The 12,145-nt window shown below is 38.2% G+C and overlaps 1 protein-coding gene across 5 annotated transcripts in view; it reads left to right on the forward strand.

Annotated features, from left to right (window-relative positions):
- LOC148407553 (uncharacterized) overlaps window positions 1–8,159 on the forward strand; it is a 69,582-nt gene extending 61,423 nt beyond the window's left edge. For 3 of the 5 annotated variants that reach the window (XM_088403593.1, XM_088403596.1, XM_088403595.1), the window contains 9 exons: window positions 777–1,023; window positions 1,524–1,595; window positions 1,670–1,816; window positions 2,622–3,729; window positions 3,837–3,865; window positions 3,962–4,124; window positions 4,755–4,869; window positions 5,077–5,115; window positions 5,893–8,159. In XM_088403593.1, coding sequence (XP_088259719.1) covers window positions 3,709–3,729; window positions 3,837–3,865; window positions 3,962–4,124; window positions 4,755–4,869; window positions 5,077–5,115; window positions 5,893–5,894 — 369 coding nt within the window. In that variant the 5' untranslated portion in view covers window positions 777–1,023; window positions 1,524–1,595; window positions 1,670–1,816; window positions 2,622–3,708 and the 3' untranslated portion in view covers window positions 5,895–8,159. Of the gene's footprint in view, window positions 1–776; window positions 1,024–1,523; window positions 1,596–1,669; window positions 1,817–2,621; window positions 4,125–4,754; window positions 4,870–5,076; window positions 5,116–5,892 lie in introns of all 5 variants that reach the window. The other 2 variants (XM_088403594.1, XR_015863833.1) reach the window with 2 other exon arrangements.
- Window positions 8,160–12,145: the final 3,986 nt, after the last annotated feature.

A 12,145-nucleotide genomic window follows, 5' to 3' on the forward strand; every position in this document is an offset into this window, starting at 1 on the left:
TCACAATAAATCCCTCCAGAGTGCTGGAATATGTTAGGGATTTTTATTTTGTTAATGTGCAAAGAAAGTGTCAACTGAAATTTCGTAGTTTGTTTTCCATCACAATGTATATGTGGACGCTTCTGCTAGCACACAGACTCGCCACGTGCGGCTTTAAGCTAGCTTGACCTGTTGCTTTTGTTGCTCAACACTGACACCTGATGGATCTTTAAAATCATTGCTCTCAACTTCATCCACTGACTCATGACATTTTATTTCGTTACAAATACAGGAATTGTTGCATTATTTGGTTTTGTTGTACATAATACTATCTTTAAATGCAGTCAATAAATGTAATATAATGCTGGTGTGAAAATTTATTTCTTTTTCATGATATTACGCTGACGTTAGAAAAGGCAGACGTTCCTATTTAATTGACATGAAATTATTTAATTGAAATTAAATTGATGCTTTGTGGTTATCCCCTCAACAATTCACTCTTGTGGAAATTGCGCGTCATTATACCACTAAACTTTAAATGATGTTGTGCATATACTAGGTTCGGTACAACTGTACCGTTTTGGCAACTATTTAGAATTTATTTGATGAAATATCACGGTCCTAATAGTGTGGCAACACAGATGCTCATCGCGAAAGCAGTAAAAGTAGAAACATGCATCACGGCCAAAAACTGGATTTTTTGCCCTAACGACCGCTAGAGTTGGACGGATTTCATGAAAACAAAGTTGTTGCCCTCTGTGACGGGCAAAGCGTGTACAAACTTGTTCTATTTCCAGATTTGGCTGCCAAAGTCACAGAGGGCAACAACTTTGTCTTTTGTAATTGTGTGGATAGCCGGACCCCAAATGTCCTGCTAAGCAGGAGGGGGATGAAGATTTATTCTGGTCCCCAACTCACCATCTCCCCTGACCTGGAGGCCCAAGCCAAGCTCCTTCTGTGCCCCCCATCGCCACCATCACCCCTCAGGCAATCAAAAATCAGGCGCCTGAGGGCATGGTTTCCCTTGAAGGGCAAGTAACTCATGTAAGTTTATTAGGTCACATATGCACCTATAAGCACTGTCACACACATGCTTGTACATACACTCATCAAAGATAACGTGTGAAAAAAAATCATTTATTCATTAATTATTTTTCTATTATTCTATTTCCATCATGTGTATTACGCCCATTTTTTGTGTTCTAACACGATTACTTGCTTTCTCTTGCAATACTGTATTTGGAATACCTTTCGTTTTTCATTAAGTGTCAACTTGTTTTACGTTCAAAATGTGATTGACTAAAACTCACTATTACTTTGGTTTGTCGAGAGGTTGCCCCAGAAGGACATGAATGTATTTGAAATACAGTTACGTGCAGGTTAACACAATTATTGCAATGAACTGATTATTACAAGGACACCCGAATGACTTTTTTTTTTCCCTTTCAGTTTCATGGTTGTTTATACACACACATTCTAGGCACGAGCACGCGCGCACACATAATTATGCCTTTGACTTTTATGTTTACCTTGGTCCACTTTAGATGCAGTCAATGCGGATGGTGAGGCAGAGGGGCACCCGGGATGCGCCCATGTGCATAATCACAATTCAAAAAGTAAGTACACAGTTAGTGATTTTCAGTTGTCGAACTTCAAACAACACATACAGAGCATTTTTAAACTACTACAGGATGAAGCATCTGTGAAGATCACCCTCTAGAGGGAGGCCACCCTCAATAATGTTTCTGTGGGGATCAACTATCGCTTCACCCATTTGAGTGTACGAGGCAATGACTACGGTGTCACCATGCACACAACGCAGTACACCAAAGTAGATGTGAGTAATTAATTGCTTCTATGTCAGTGGTACTCAAAAATTGCCTGTGTTCAAGGTATTTTAATACTTATCAAGCAACATCAAGACAAAAACAATGCAGTACTCAAAGTACTTCTGTCTCAGTCACGCTCTTGCTGCCATTTATAGCATGTGAACTACAATCTCACAACACATTTCAGTCAAGACAGAACCATTGACGTAGCTTGGCTATTCTGATTGAACCATACACGTGACACGTGTGTTTGGATTAATAAAATGAATACAACACACCTGTGAATCCAAATGAAAGTCAACTTAGGTTTGGTCTCTTAATTCCAATTGAGGTGTTAATATGAAGCATTTTCATAACTATGAGTCATTCATATCTATTCTAATTGGAATAAATGGTATTAATTAAACACATGAGTCAACCCAGTCACCATCCCTCTGGCTGTGTGGGAAGCCACATTTGATGAGCGCCCACTTATACCTGCCGGGTGGCCTGTGCCTCACACTTTTGTTCATGAGTCATTCATATCTATTCTAATTGGAATAAATGGAATAAATTAGACACTCAGCTATGGTTGAACTTAAAATTGCACAAATCCTGTGAATTCCGACTTTTAATGGTAATTACTATAAGAGTTCTGTAGTCCTCTTTCATTAAACGCAAAATGATAAGGTTTTGTGTTAAAAACTGAAAGTTAAGTATAATGATGACCATCTCGCGCGTGCGTGTGCCTGGAATGTGTGTATGTAAACAACCAGTAATTTTGTTTTGAATTTCATCCATTATGACACTTCATTTTATCATTCCACTCAACAGATCTGCGAGTCAAGCAAAAACATCACCATCGTGTTGATTACTTGGTGGACATAGTGGAGGTGGTGGAGGACTCGGGGAACCCAGTCACTATCCCCCTGGCCATGTGGGAAGCCACATTTGATGAGCGCCCACTTATACCTGCCGGTGGCCTGCGCCTCCCACTTTTGTTCAGCACAGAGGGGGAAGTCATGAGACTCCATACAGAATAGTTTTTTACATCGTTTCTTTTTTTCTTTCTAATGTTAATAATCCAGCCTGTTGGCATAAGTTTCATTTTTTATACTCGTTTTTTATTTTGTAATGAGTGAGTGGCAACAACACACTATAGCTTCCTACTTTTACTTTCAGTTTTGCGTTGGAGTTGTGGAGAAGAAATTTAGCACTAAATCGGTCTAGTAAATACTGTATTTTTTATTTATTTCATTTTGCAGATGCAAGAGCGGATTTGATGTGGCAACGTTACCTGTCCAGATGTAAATTAATTATGTTTAAAAAGAATTACGAGACTGACCGTTCATAATACGTCACAGAATAAAGGCGATGTCTGGTGAGAGCCCTGGTGGGGACCCTCGGCCAATGTTAATCTCTTCTAGGGCGATCGAAGTATTTTTCTATTCTGCACTGACTAAAGGAACGACGAAGCTAAGATGCTAATGTAAACTGAAAGCCATGTCGTTTTCCGCCGAATGCCATTGCATTGCTCGCAAAAAAGTATTCTTGTATGTTCTAAAACTATCTCGTTGCATATTGCAATGCTTGTTAGGCACGATAATTTTTGTTCATTTACAATGAGCTCATTCGTTATTTTGAATACGTTATAATAAATTTATAGTACTGTAGTTCTTAATTTAAAATGATTATTTAATAATTTACATAAATTCTTTTTATACTATATAAGTATCTCTTATTTACCTAATTTTAAAATATATGTGATGCCTTAAATGCAGTCCAAATATGAAATATGAAATGTAATGTAATAATAATACAAAACTATTTATTATACTATTTATTTTAGTGCAAAAGTGACATTTGAAATGGAAGCCTTCCTTGCTGCTTAAATGGGTGCTTTGCGGCTGTGCTTCACCTGATGGCTAAATTTCACATTGAGGTTGTGTAGATACGAGCTTCTGTTGTACTTTATGCAGTTTCAGTGACTCTCTTGAAACAATTAGAATATATCAAATCAAAAACCGTGTTTTTGGCTTTCTCTTTCAGAATGGCAACAGCATTGCTCCATTGTTAAGGTGGTTGCAGAACACATAAGTGTCAAGGCAAAACCTGTGTCCTCACCTTGCGTCCAAAGACACAAGAGCATCGATTTTGTGTTTGTCAATGAGCAGAAGGGCCACAAAAATTCATGTCGAGCCCCAACTACAATTACCAGAGGAAAAGGAGGCCCAAACCAGAGAGCTGCTCTGTGCCTCATCTGTGCCATCAACACCAGCCCACGTAAAACAAAAGCTGCCTGAGGGTACGGTGACTGTGGATGGACAATTCATCCATGTAAGTTTGTTGAGTCACAAACGTATACACACACACTCACAACAGGGCTCCATCTAGAATATTTATTTTACTAGGAGCATGGTATCTGCTAATCAGAAATTTAAGAGGTTATTCAAAGTAATATGCAAATATATGAAAATAAATATTCATTATTTTGAGATTTTTCTAAATATTTATGTATTTTTTGCACTGGTTCATCTGCAATATTTATATTTTTCACAAATTACATACATACTGTACAAACATACATACAAATACACATACATGCGCACCACATATTATACATACCTACTGTACTGTACACACTCATGCGTACAGTGTACATACATGCATACACAATGTACATACTGTACAGTACATACTATACATACATACATACATACATACATACATACATACATACATACCTAAAATAGGTACCTAAAATATATTTTCATATGCCTGCAACTCCAAAAAATAGGAACCAATGTGACAGAAATTATTTTATTTTTGAAAAAAAAAATATGTAAAACACATAAATACCGATTCCAGTGTTTGAAGCATTTTATATACCTATTCATCCATCCATTTTCTATCTATATATATTATATACCTATCCATCCATTGATCCATCCATTTTCTGTCTTCCAGCAAGCCAGCGATCCTTGTGAGGACAAGGATCGCAGGCTTGCTGGTACCTATCCCACCTTACTTCAGGCAGTAGATGAAGCACGCCCTGAACTGGTTGCCAACCAACTGCAACAAGGTACCATCACAGTATCTTGTTGCACAAGTATTTCTTTTTTTTTGTTTTCTAAGAATGTTACAATAGTTTCTTGTATTTTTATTATACATTGCCCAAATGTCAAATGGAAATGCAATGTGGTTTTATCAAAAATATGTCACCATACTGAATTGTGTCAAATGCTTTGAAACTCTGACCCATTTTGACACAACTGTCCCATTGATGCAGTGTTTCAGGAAGCAGTCGTGATGCTCAACATGGATTCATGTGAGTGCGTCGCGATACTGACCCATTTCAACACAGTTGCTTCAGACGGATTCAGTGGATCAAAAAGCTTTGATTTCTACAACACTAGATTTCATTCGACCCGGCAAAAATTTCAGTCCGTCGAAAAAAGCGAGTCTGTAGTTCATCTCTATCAAAAGTTTTGATTTTTAAAAGAAATCAAAACAAATGCTCCCTTCCGCCGCTAGAGAGCAGTAAATATGAAAAAATCCCTCACGTCCAGTGTATTAAAAATAAAATTAATCTGGTTTCATGCAAAAGACGATTAATATTAATATGATATAACTTAATCTTACTGGCCATGCGCTGCTATAACGTTTTATTTTTTGTTTCAAAGTAGTATGACAATCAAGGCCAAAAAACTAAATAATCATAGCTTCCACTTCGGTTTGTTAGTGTGGTGAGTTGGTTCAGGAGTAAAATTGCATTCAGTCAACTGTTAAAATAAAGCCGTTGTTAACACATTCACCACCAAACACAAAAACATATTTTTTTCTAATGCAATCGTTTGTGAATATATGTGTTTTGCTTAGAACAGATCTCTTGTCATCCGTGATTACGATAGGTATGTAGGATAGGCTACAAATGTAGGCTAATGATAAAACATAGTTCTGGGAAACAAAGCTAGAGTTGACATTTTTTTACTGATCCACCTGAGAACAGAAGGTGTAGATCCGGCCCCAGAGCCAAAATGAGTTTTGACATATATCGAATACAAAAAAAAAAACAACGTCAATAGTTTTTGCTTTTCTCTTTCAGAATGGATACAACATTGTTCATCGCTAAGGTGGTTGCAGAACACATGATTCTAAGTAAAAACTGCATCCAAAGTCTAAAAGAGGGCAGCAGTTTTGTGTTTGTCAATAAGTAGAAGGGCCACAAAATTGCTGTTGGGCCCCAACTGCAATTACCAGAGGAAAAGGAGGCCCCAGCCAGAGAGAGCTCCTCTATGCCTCATCTGTGCCGTCAATGCTATCCGTCATGAAACAAAAACTGCATGAGGAGACGGTGACCGTGGATGGACAATTCATCCATGTAAGTGACGAACGAATACACACACTCATGCGCACACACAACAGGGCTCCATCCAGAATTTTTATTTTACTAGGAGAATGGTAACTACGAACCAGAAAATTGAGAGTTTACTAAAAATATTATGAAGAAAATAGTGTTAAAGAACTATTCATCATTTTCAGTATTTCCTTGTATCTTCTACATTATTTGACTCATTCAAAATGTTCCAACTTTAATCGATTTCCCCGAAGCCCGCTGTTCCATGAATTCCATTTTCCTCTTCCCACAATTCAAAATGTTCCCACAATTCCTAATGTTTTGTTTTTTTCTTTTATCTTCTACAAAGATAGGCCTATTTAAAACAATGCCAACTTTGTATATTTCACATGATGTCACAGGTTCAAGCACTTCAACATTCAACATAACTCCAGCATGCAACACCTCTCCCTTCAACTGTTTGCCCTTCACACGCAATTTTTTGAGGAATTGTACATAATCTAGTTGTAGAATGATGTTTGCCAAGAAGGGTCAAAATGTGCTTCACTCGGGCTGAAAACGCTGTTTTGGCCATTTCATTAATGTTGTCTGTAAAATAAAAACTAAATATATTTCAACAGAAAAGATTAATGTTATCCTAAATATTCTTGCTTCTAAAGCATAACCAAGCAGAAATTTCATTGTAGAATGATGTCTGCCAAATAGGGTCAAAATGTCCTCCACTCGGGCTGAAAACGCTGTTTTGGTCATTTCATTAACGTTGACTGTAAAACATAAACTAAACGTAGTTCAGCAAAAATGATGAATGTTATCCTGAATATTCTTGCTTCTAAAAAGCATAACCAAGCAGAAATTTCATTTTCGAATAATGTCAAGTGTTTTAACTTTTTTGCTGTGCTTCTCCCACACTTGAAGGGTTAGTACCAAAACTGAGCTTCTAACTGGGTTCCACTCAATGACCAGACTCTTGTTTTTCCTTTTTTATTTCCTTTTTTATTTTGATTTTCTTCAATCCTTGTTATGTTGGTCACAGGTAAAAAACCCTAAACAAAAAACATTAACTCTTTTCACATTCCTTATAAAACCCGATACACAATATTACATAATCAAAATACACAGTACGTGTTTGACATTAAACTAGCAGTGCCTTAAAATTAGACTACCTACTTTTAAATTACGCGAATACAACAAAGAATAAATTTCAGCAAGCCATTAACTACAATACACACGCCGAATGATTTAGGCCAACCCCTAAACCACCTCGGTAATGCTGTCCAGCCCGTAGCAAACAAGCTGGTGGGATCTCAGGGTTCCTCTTGGAGTTGAAACCCGGATCTTTAGCAGGTACCGCTTGGTCTCCACAGTCACTTGCATCCCGCCGACTCCATGGACTACAAGAGTCACATCCTCACTCCTCAAGTTCAGCTTACTCATGAGTTATGTAGTTTGTGTCAGAGGCCAAGTCTATCAGAGTCCCAATCTTCTGGCCAGCATTTGCGGTGACTTCCAGGATCATCATAATGACAGGGAACTCTTCAAGGCCTTTCTCTGCCAGCAGACTCCTCTTCGGCACAGTCTACTTGCCCATATATCTTCTTTTGATTTTTAAGGAACTTAATGAGCATGTCGAACCTGTCCTCAGGGGAGGGATCTTCCTCTTCTGACACATGGACTAGCCACTCTTTCTTTAAATCCTTCGGCAGCTTACTTTCCAGGGACTTTGTGACGAGTGGATTTTTCAGGGCACCGGTGTTCCCTAGTCCACTGAGGTCATACTGAGGTGGAATAGGGCCTATTCCACAATTTGTATTAAGTCCACAATCTTCCTGGGATGGTGACTTTTAACTGGTGGCAGTGCCTGTAGCTCCTCCATGATTTCCAGCACAATTGCCATTTTGTTTCCGAACATGTTTTCGAGGACCCGAAAGATCTCATCCGCCGTCCCGTATGTTGACAGGCGAAGGTCCCTCACGACTTTGTCCTCCAGGCTACCCAGCAGTTGGATCTTTTTGACCTCCCTGGACCCGGTCGGTTCCCCTTGCCTTTGGAGTGCCTCCCACTCTTTCCTCCAGGGGTAGAAGTCTCGTTTGTTGCTGTAGAACTGTGGTAGTGCCTTTGGTTTGAGTGTAATGGCAGGTGACTGGTGTGGCACTTCCTCTGAGGAACTACTTTCCAGCTTTACTAGCAGTAGGGTAGCTTTTTCTGAGGTTAACTCCAGTAGCGAGCCCTCCACATTCCTGATGCGCTGCTGGAAGTCAGGCCGTTCCTCTTCTGGAACCCATCGAGTCCACTGGTGCATGGATTCCTTTGCCTTTTTCACCAACCCTTCAAGGTTGCTGAGCATTAGTTCATACACCTCCAGCTTAAGGCCGGATTTCCTTGCCAGGCGCCTACAGTCTTTTTCGGCTGCCTCCACAGCAAATGAGCGTTCGGAGCAGCCAAAACTTCGCCACAGCACCTCCTGGACAATAGTTTCCACTTCCTCAAGCTTCTGTTCGCAGTCTTCTGTCGTCTTCCTCAGATCCACATTGATGTCCTCTTTAGCAGTAGTGATGTCCTCTTAAGCAGTAGATTAAAGCTCCGCTTCCTCAATGAAAGCTTCCACTTCCTCATTTGCCTCCAATATCTTCTCAGCCTCGAATGTCACCTTGCTTAAGGCTCCCAATAGTTCTTCTGTCGACATTTTCTTGCAAGACTTTAGCAGTGCCTTTGCTTGTCGGGTAAACCGCTGTTTGGCGGTCAATCTCTCTCTCTTCAACTGTTGCAGAGACTTCGACTCGGCCATCCTGGGCTTTGGTAACAACGTTAGCTTACTGAGCTTGGCAGGAGCGGGCAAGATGTGGGCTCAGCAGCAGGAGCGGGCTGGCCTGGACGCAATGCTGGTTTGGTATGCTTCTTCAACCAGCAACTGCTCAGTTTTTTACTGTCAAGTGTTTTTTTTTTTTTGCTGTGCTTCTCTCACACTTGAAGGGGTAGTACAAAAGCTGAGCTTCTAACTGGGTTCCACTCAATGACCAGATTCTTGTTTTTCCTTTTTTTTTTCTCCTTTTTTATTTTGATTTTCTTCAATCCTTGTTATGTTGGTTGCAGGTAAAAAACAAACAAAAAACATTAACTCTTTTCACATTCCTTATAAAACCAGATACACAATATAACATAATCAAAATACACAGTACGCGTTTGACATTAAACTAGCAGTGCCTTAAAATTAGACTACCAACTTTTAAATTAATTAACGCGCGAATACAACAAAGAATAAACTTCAGCAAGCCACTAAATACAATGCACACACCGAATGATTTAGCCCCCCCCCCCCCCCCCCCCCCGTGCCTATTTCCGCCACCGCACAACCATCGCATGCGCAACGCTGAGGAACAAACGGGGCTTACCGGCTGTCTGCTCAATTCTTCCTTCGGATCCACAGCTATAGTAATTTAATGTCTGCGCCTAAAATCACCTTGTAGAAATGATGAATGTAGTCCTCTAAATTCTTGCTTCTAAAGCATACGCAAGCATAAATTTTATTGTACAATGATGGTTTTTAAAAAGGGTAAAAATGTGCTCCACTCGGGCTGAAAACGCTGTTTTGTCCATTTCATTAATGTTGACTAAAAATCTTAAATTAAGGATTTTTCAGCAAAAACGATGAATGTAGTCCTCTTAATTCTTGCATCTAAAGCATACGCAAGCAGAAATTTCATTGTACAGTGATGTTTTTTTTAAAAAGGGTCAAAATGTTCTCCACTCGGGCTGAAAACGCTGTTTTGGCCACTTCATTATTGTTGACTAAAAATCTTAAATTAAGCATTTTTCAGTAGAAATGATGAATGTAGTCCTCTTAATTCTTGCTTCCAAAGCATACGCAAACAGAAATTTCAATGTACAATGATGTTTTTAAAAAAACGGTCAAAATGTGCTCCACTCGGGCTGAAAACGCTTGTTTGGGACATTACATTAATGTTGACTATAAATCATAAACTAAGCATTTTTCAGCTGAAATAATGAATGTAGTCCTCTTAATTCTTGCTTCTAAAGCATACGCAAGCAGAAATTTCAATGTACAATGATGTTTTTAAAAAAACAGTCCAAATGTGCTCCACTCGGGCTGAAAACGCTTGTTTGGGACATTACATTAATGTTGACTATAAATCATAAACTAAGCATTTTTCAGCTGAAATAATGAATGTAGTCCTCTTAATTCTTGCTTCCAAAGCATACGCAAACAGAAATTTCAATGTACAATGATGTTTTTAAAAAAACGGTCAAAATGTGCTCCACTCGGGCTGAAAACGCTTGTTTGGGACATTACATTAATGTTGACTATAAATCATAAACTAAGCATTTTTCAGCTGAAATAATGAATGTAGTCCTCTTAATTCTTGCTTCTAAAGCATACGCAAGCAGAAATTTCAATGTACAATGATGTTTTTAAAAAAACAGTCAAAATGTGCTCCACTCGGGCTGAAAACGCTTGTTTGGGACATTACATTAATGTTGACTATAAATCATAAACTAAGCATTTTTCAGCTGAAATAATGAATGTAGTCCTCTTAATTCTTGCTTCTAAAGCATACGCAAACAGAAATTTCAATGTACAATGATGTTTTTAAAAAAACGGTCAAAATGTGCTCCACTCGGGCTGAAAACGCTTGTTTGGGACATTACATTAATGTTGACTATAAATCATAAACTAAGCATTTTTCAGCTGAAATAATGAATGTAGTCCTCTTAATTCTTGCTTCTAAAGCATACGCAAGCAGAAATTTCATTGTACATTGTTTTTTAAAAAGGGTCAAAATGTGCTCCACTCGGGCTGAAAACGCTTGTTTGGGACATTTCATTAATGTTGACTATAAATCATAAACTAAGCATTTTTCAGCTGAAATAATGAATGCAGTCCTCTTAATTCTTGCTTCTAAAGCATACGCAAGCAGAAATTTCAATGTACAATGATGTTTTTAAAAAAACAGTCAAAATGTGCTCCACTCGGGCTGAATACGCTGTTGGGGACATTTCATTAATGTTGACTATAAATCATAAACTAAGCATTTTTCAGCTGAAATAATGAATGTAGTCCTCTTAATTCTTGCTTCCAAAGCATACGCAAACAGAAATTTCAATGTACAATGATGTTTTTAAAAAAACGGTCAAAATGTGCTCCACTCGGGCTGAAAACGCTTGTTTGGGACATTACATTAATGTTGACTATAAATCATAAACTAAGCATTTTTCAGCTGAAATAATGAATGTAGTCCTCTTAATTCTTGCTTCTAAAGCATACGCAAGCAGAAATTTCAATGTACAATGATGTTTTTAAAAAAACAGTCCAAATGTGCTCCACTCGGGCTGAAAACGCTTGTTTGGGACATTACATTAATGTTGACTATAAATCATAAACTAAGCATTTTTCAGCTGAAATAATGAATGTAGTCCTCTTAATTCTTGCTTCTAAAGCATACGCAAGCAGAAATTTCAATGTGCAATGATGTTTTTAAAAAAACAGTCAAAATGTGCTCCACTCGGGCTGAAAACGCTTGTTTGGGACATTACATTAATGTTGACTATAAATCATAAACTAAGCATTTTTCAGCTGAAATAATGAATGTAGTCCTCTTAATTCTTGCTTCTAAAGCATACGCAAACAGAAATTTCAATGTACAATGATGTTTTTAAAAAAACGGTCAAAATGTGCTCCACTCAGGCTGAAAACGCTGTTGGGGACATTTCATTAATGTTGACTATAAATCATAAACTAAGCATTTTTCAGCTGAAATAATGAAGGTAGTCCTCTTAATTCTTGCTTCTAAAGCATACGCAAGCAGAAATTTCAATGTACAATGATGTTTTTAAAAAAACAGTCAAAATGTGCTCCACTCGGGCTGAAAACGCTGTTGGGGACATTTCATTAATGTTGAATATAAATCATAAACTAAGCATTTTTCAGCTGAAATAATGAATGTAGTCCTCCTAATTCTTGCTTCTAAAGCATACGCAAACAGAA

The sequence above is a fragment of the Hippichthys cyanospilos genome, chromosome 20 (genome assembly GCF_059441005.1).
Source record: "Hippichthys cyanospilos isolate Australia breed blue-spotted pipefish chromosome 20, RoL_Hcya_1.0, whole genome shotgun sequence".
NCBI classification, from domain to species: domain Eukaryota; kingdom Metazoa; phylum Chordata; class Actinopteri; order Syngnathiformes; family Syngnathidae; genus Hippichthys; species Hippichthys cyanospilos.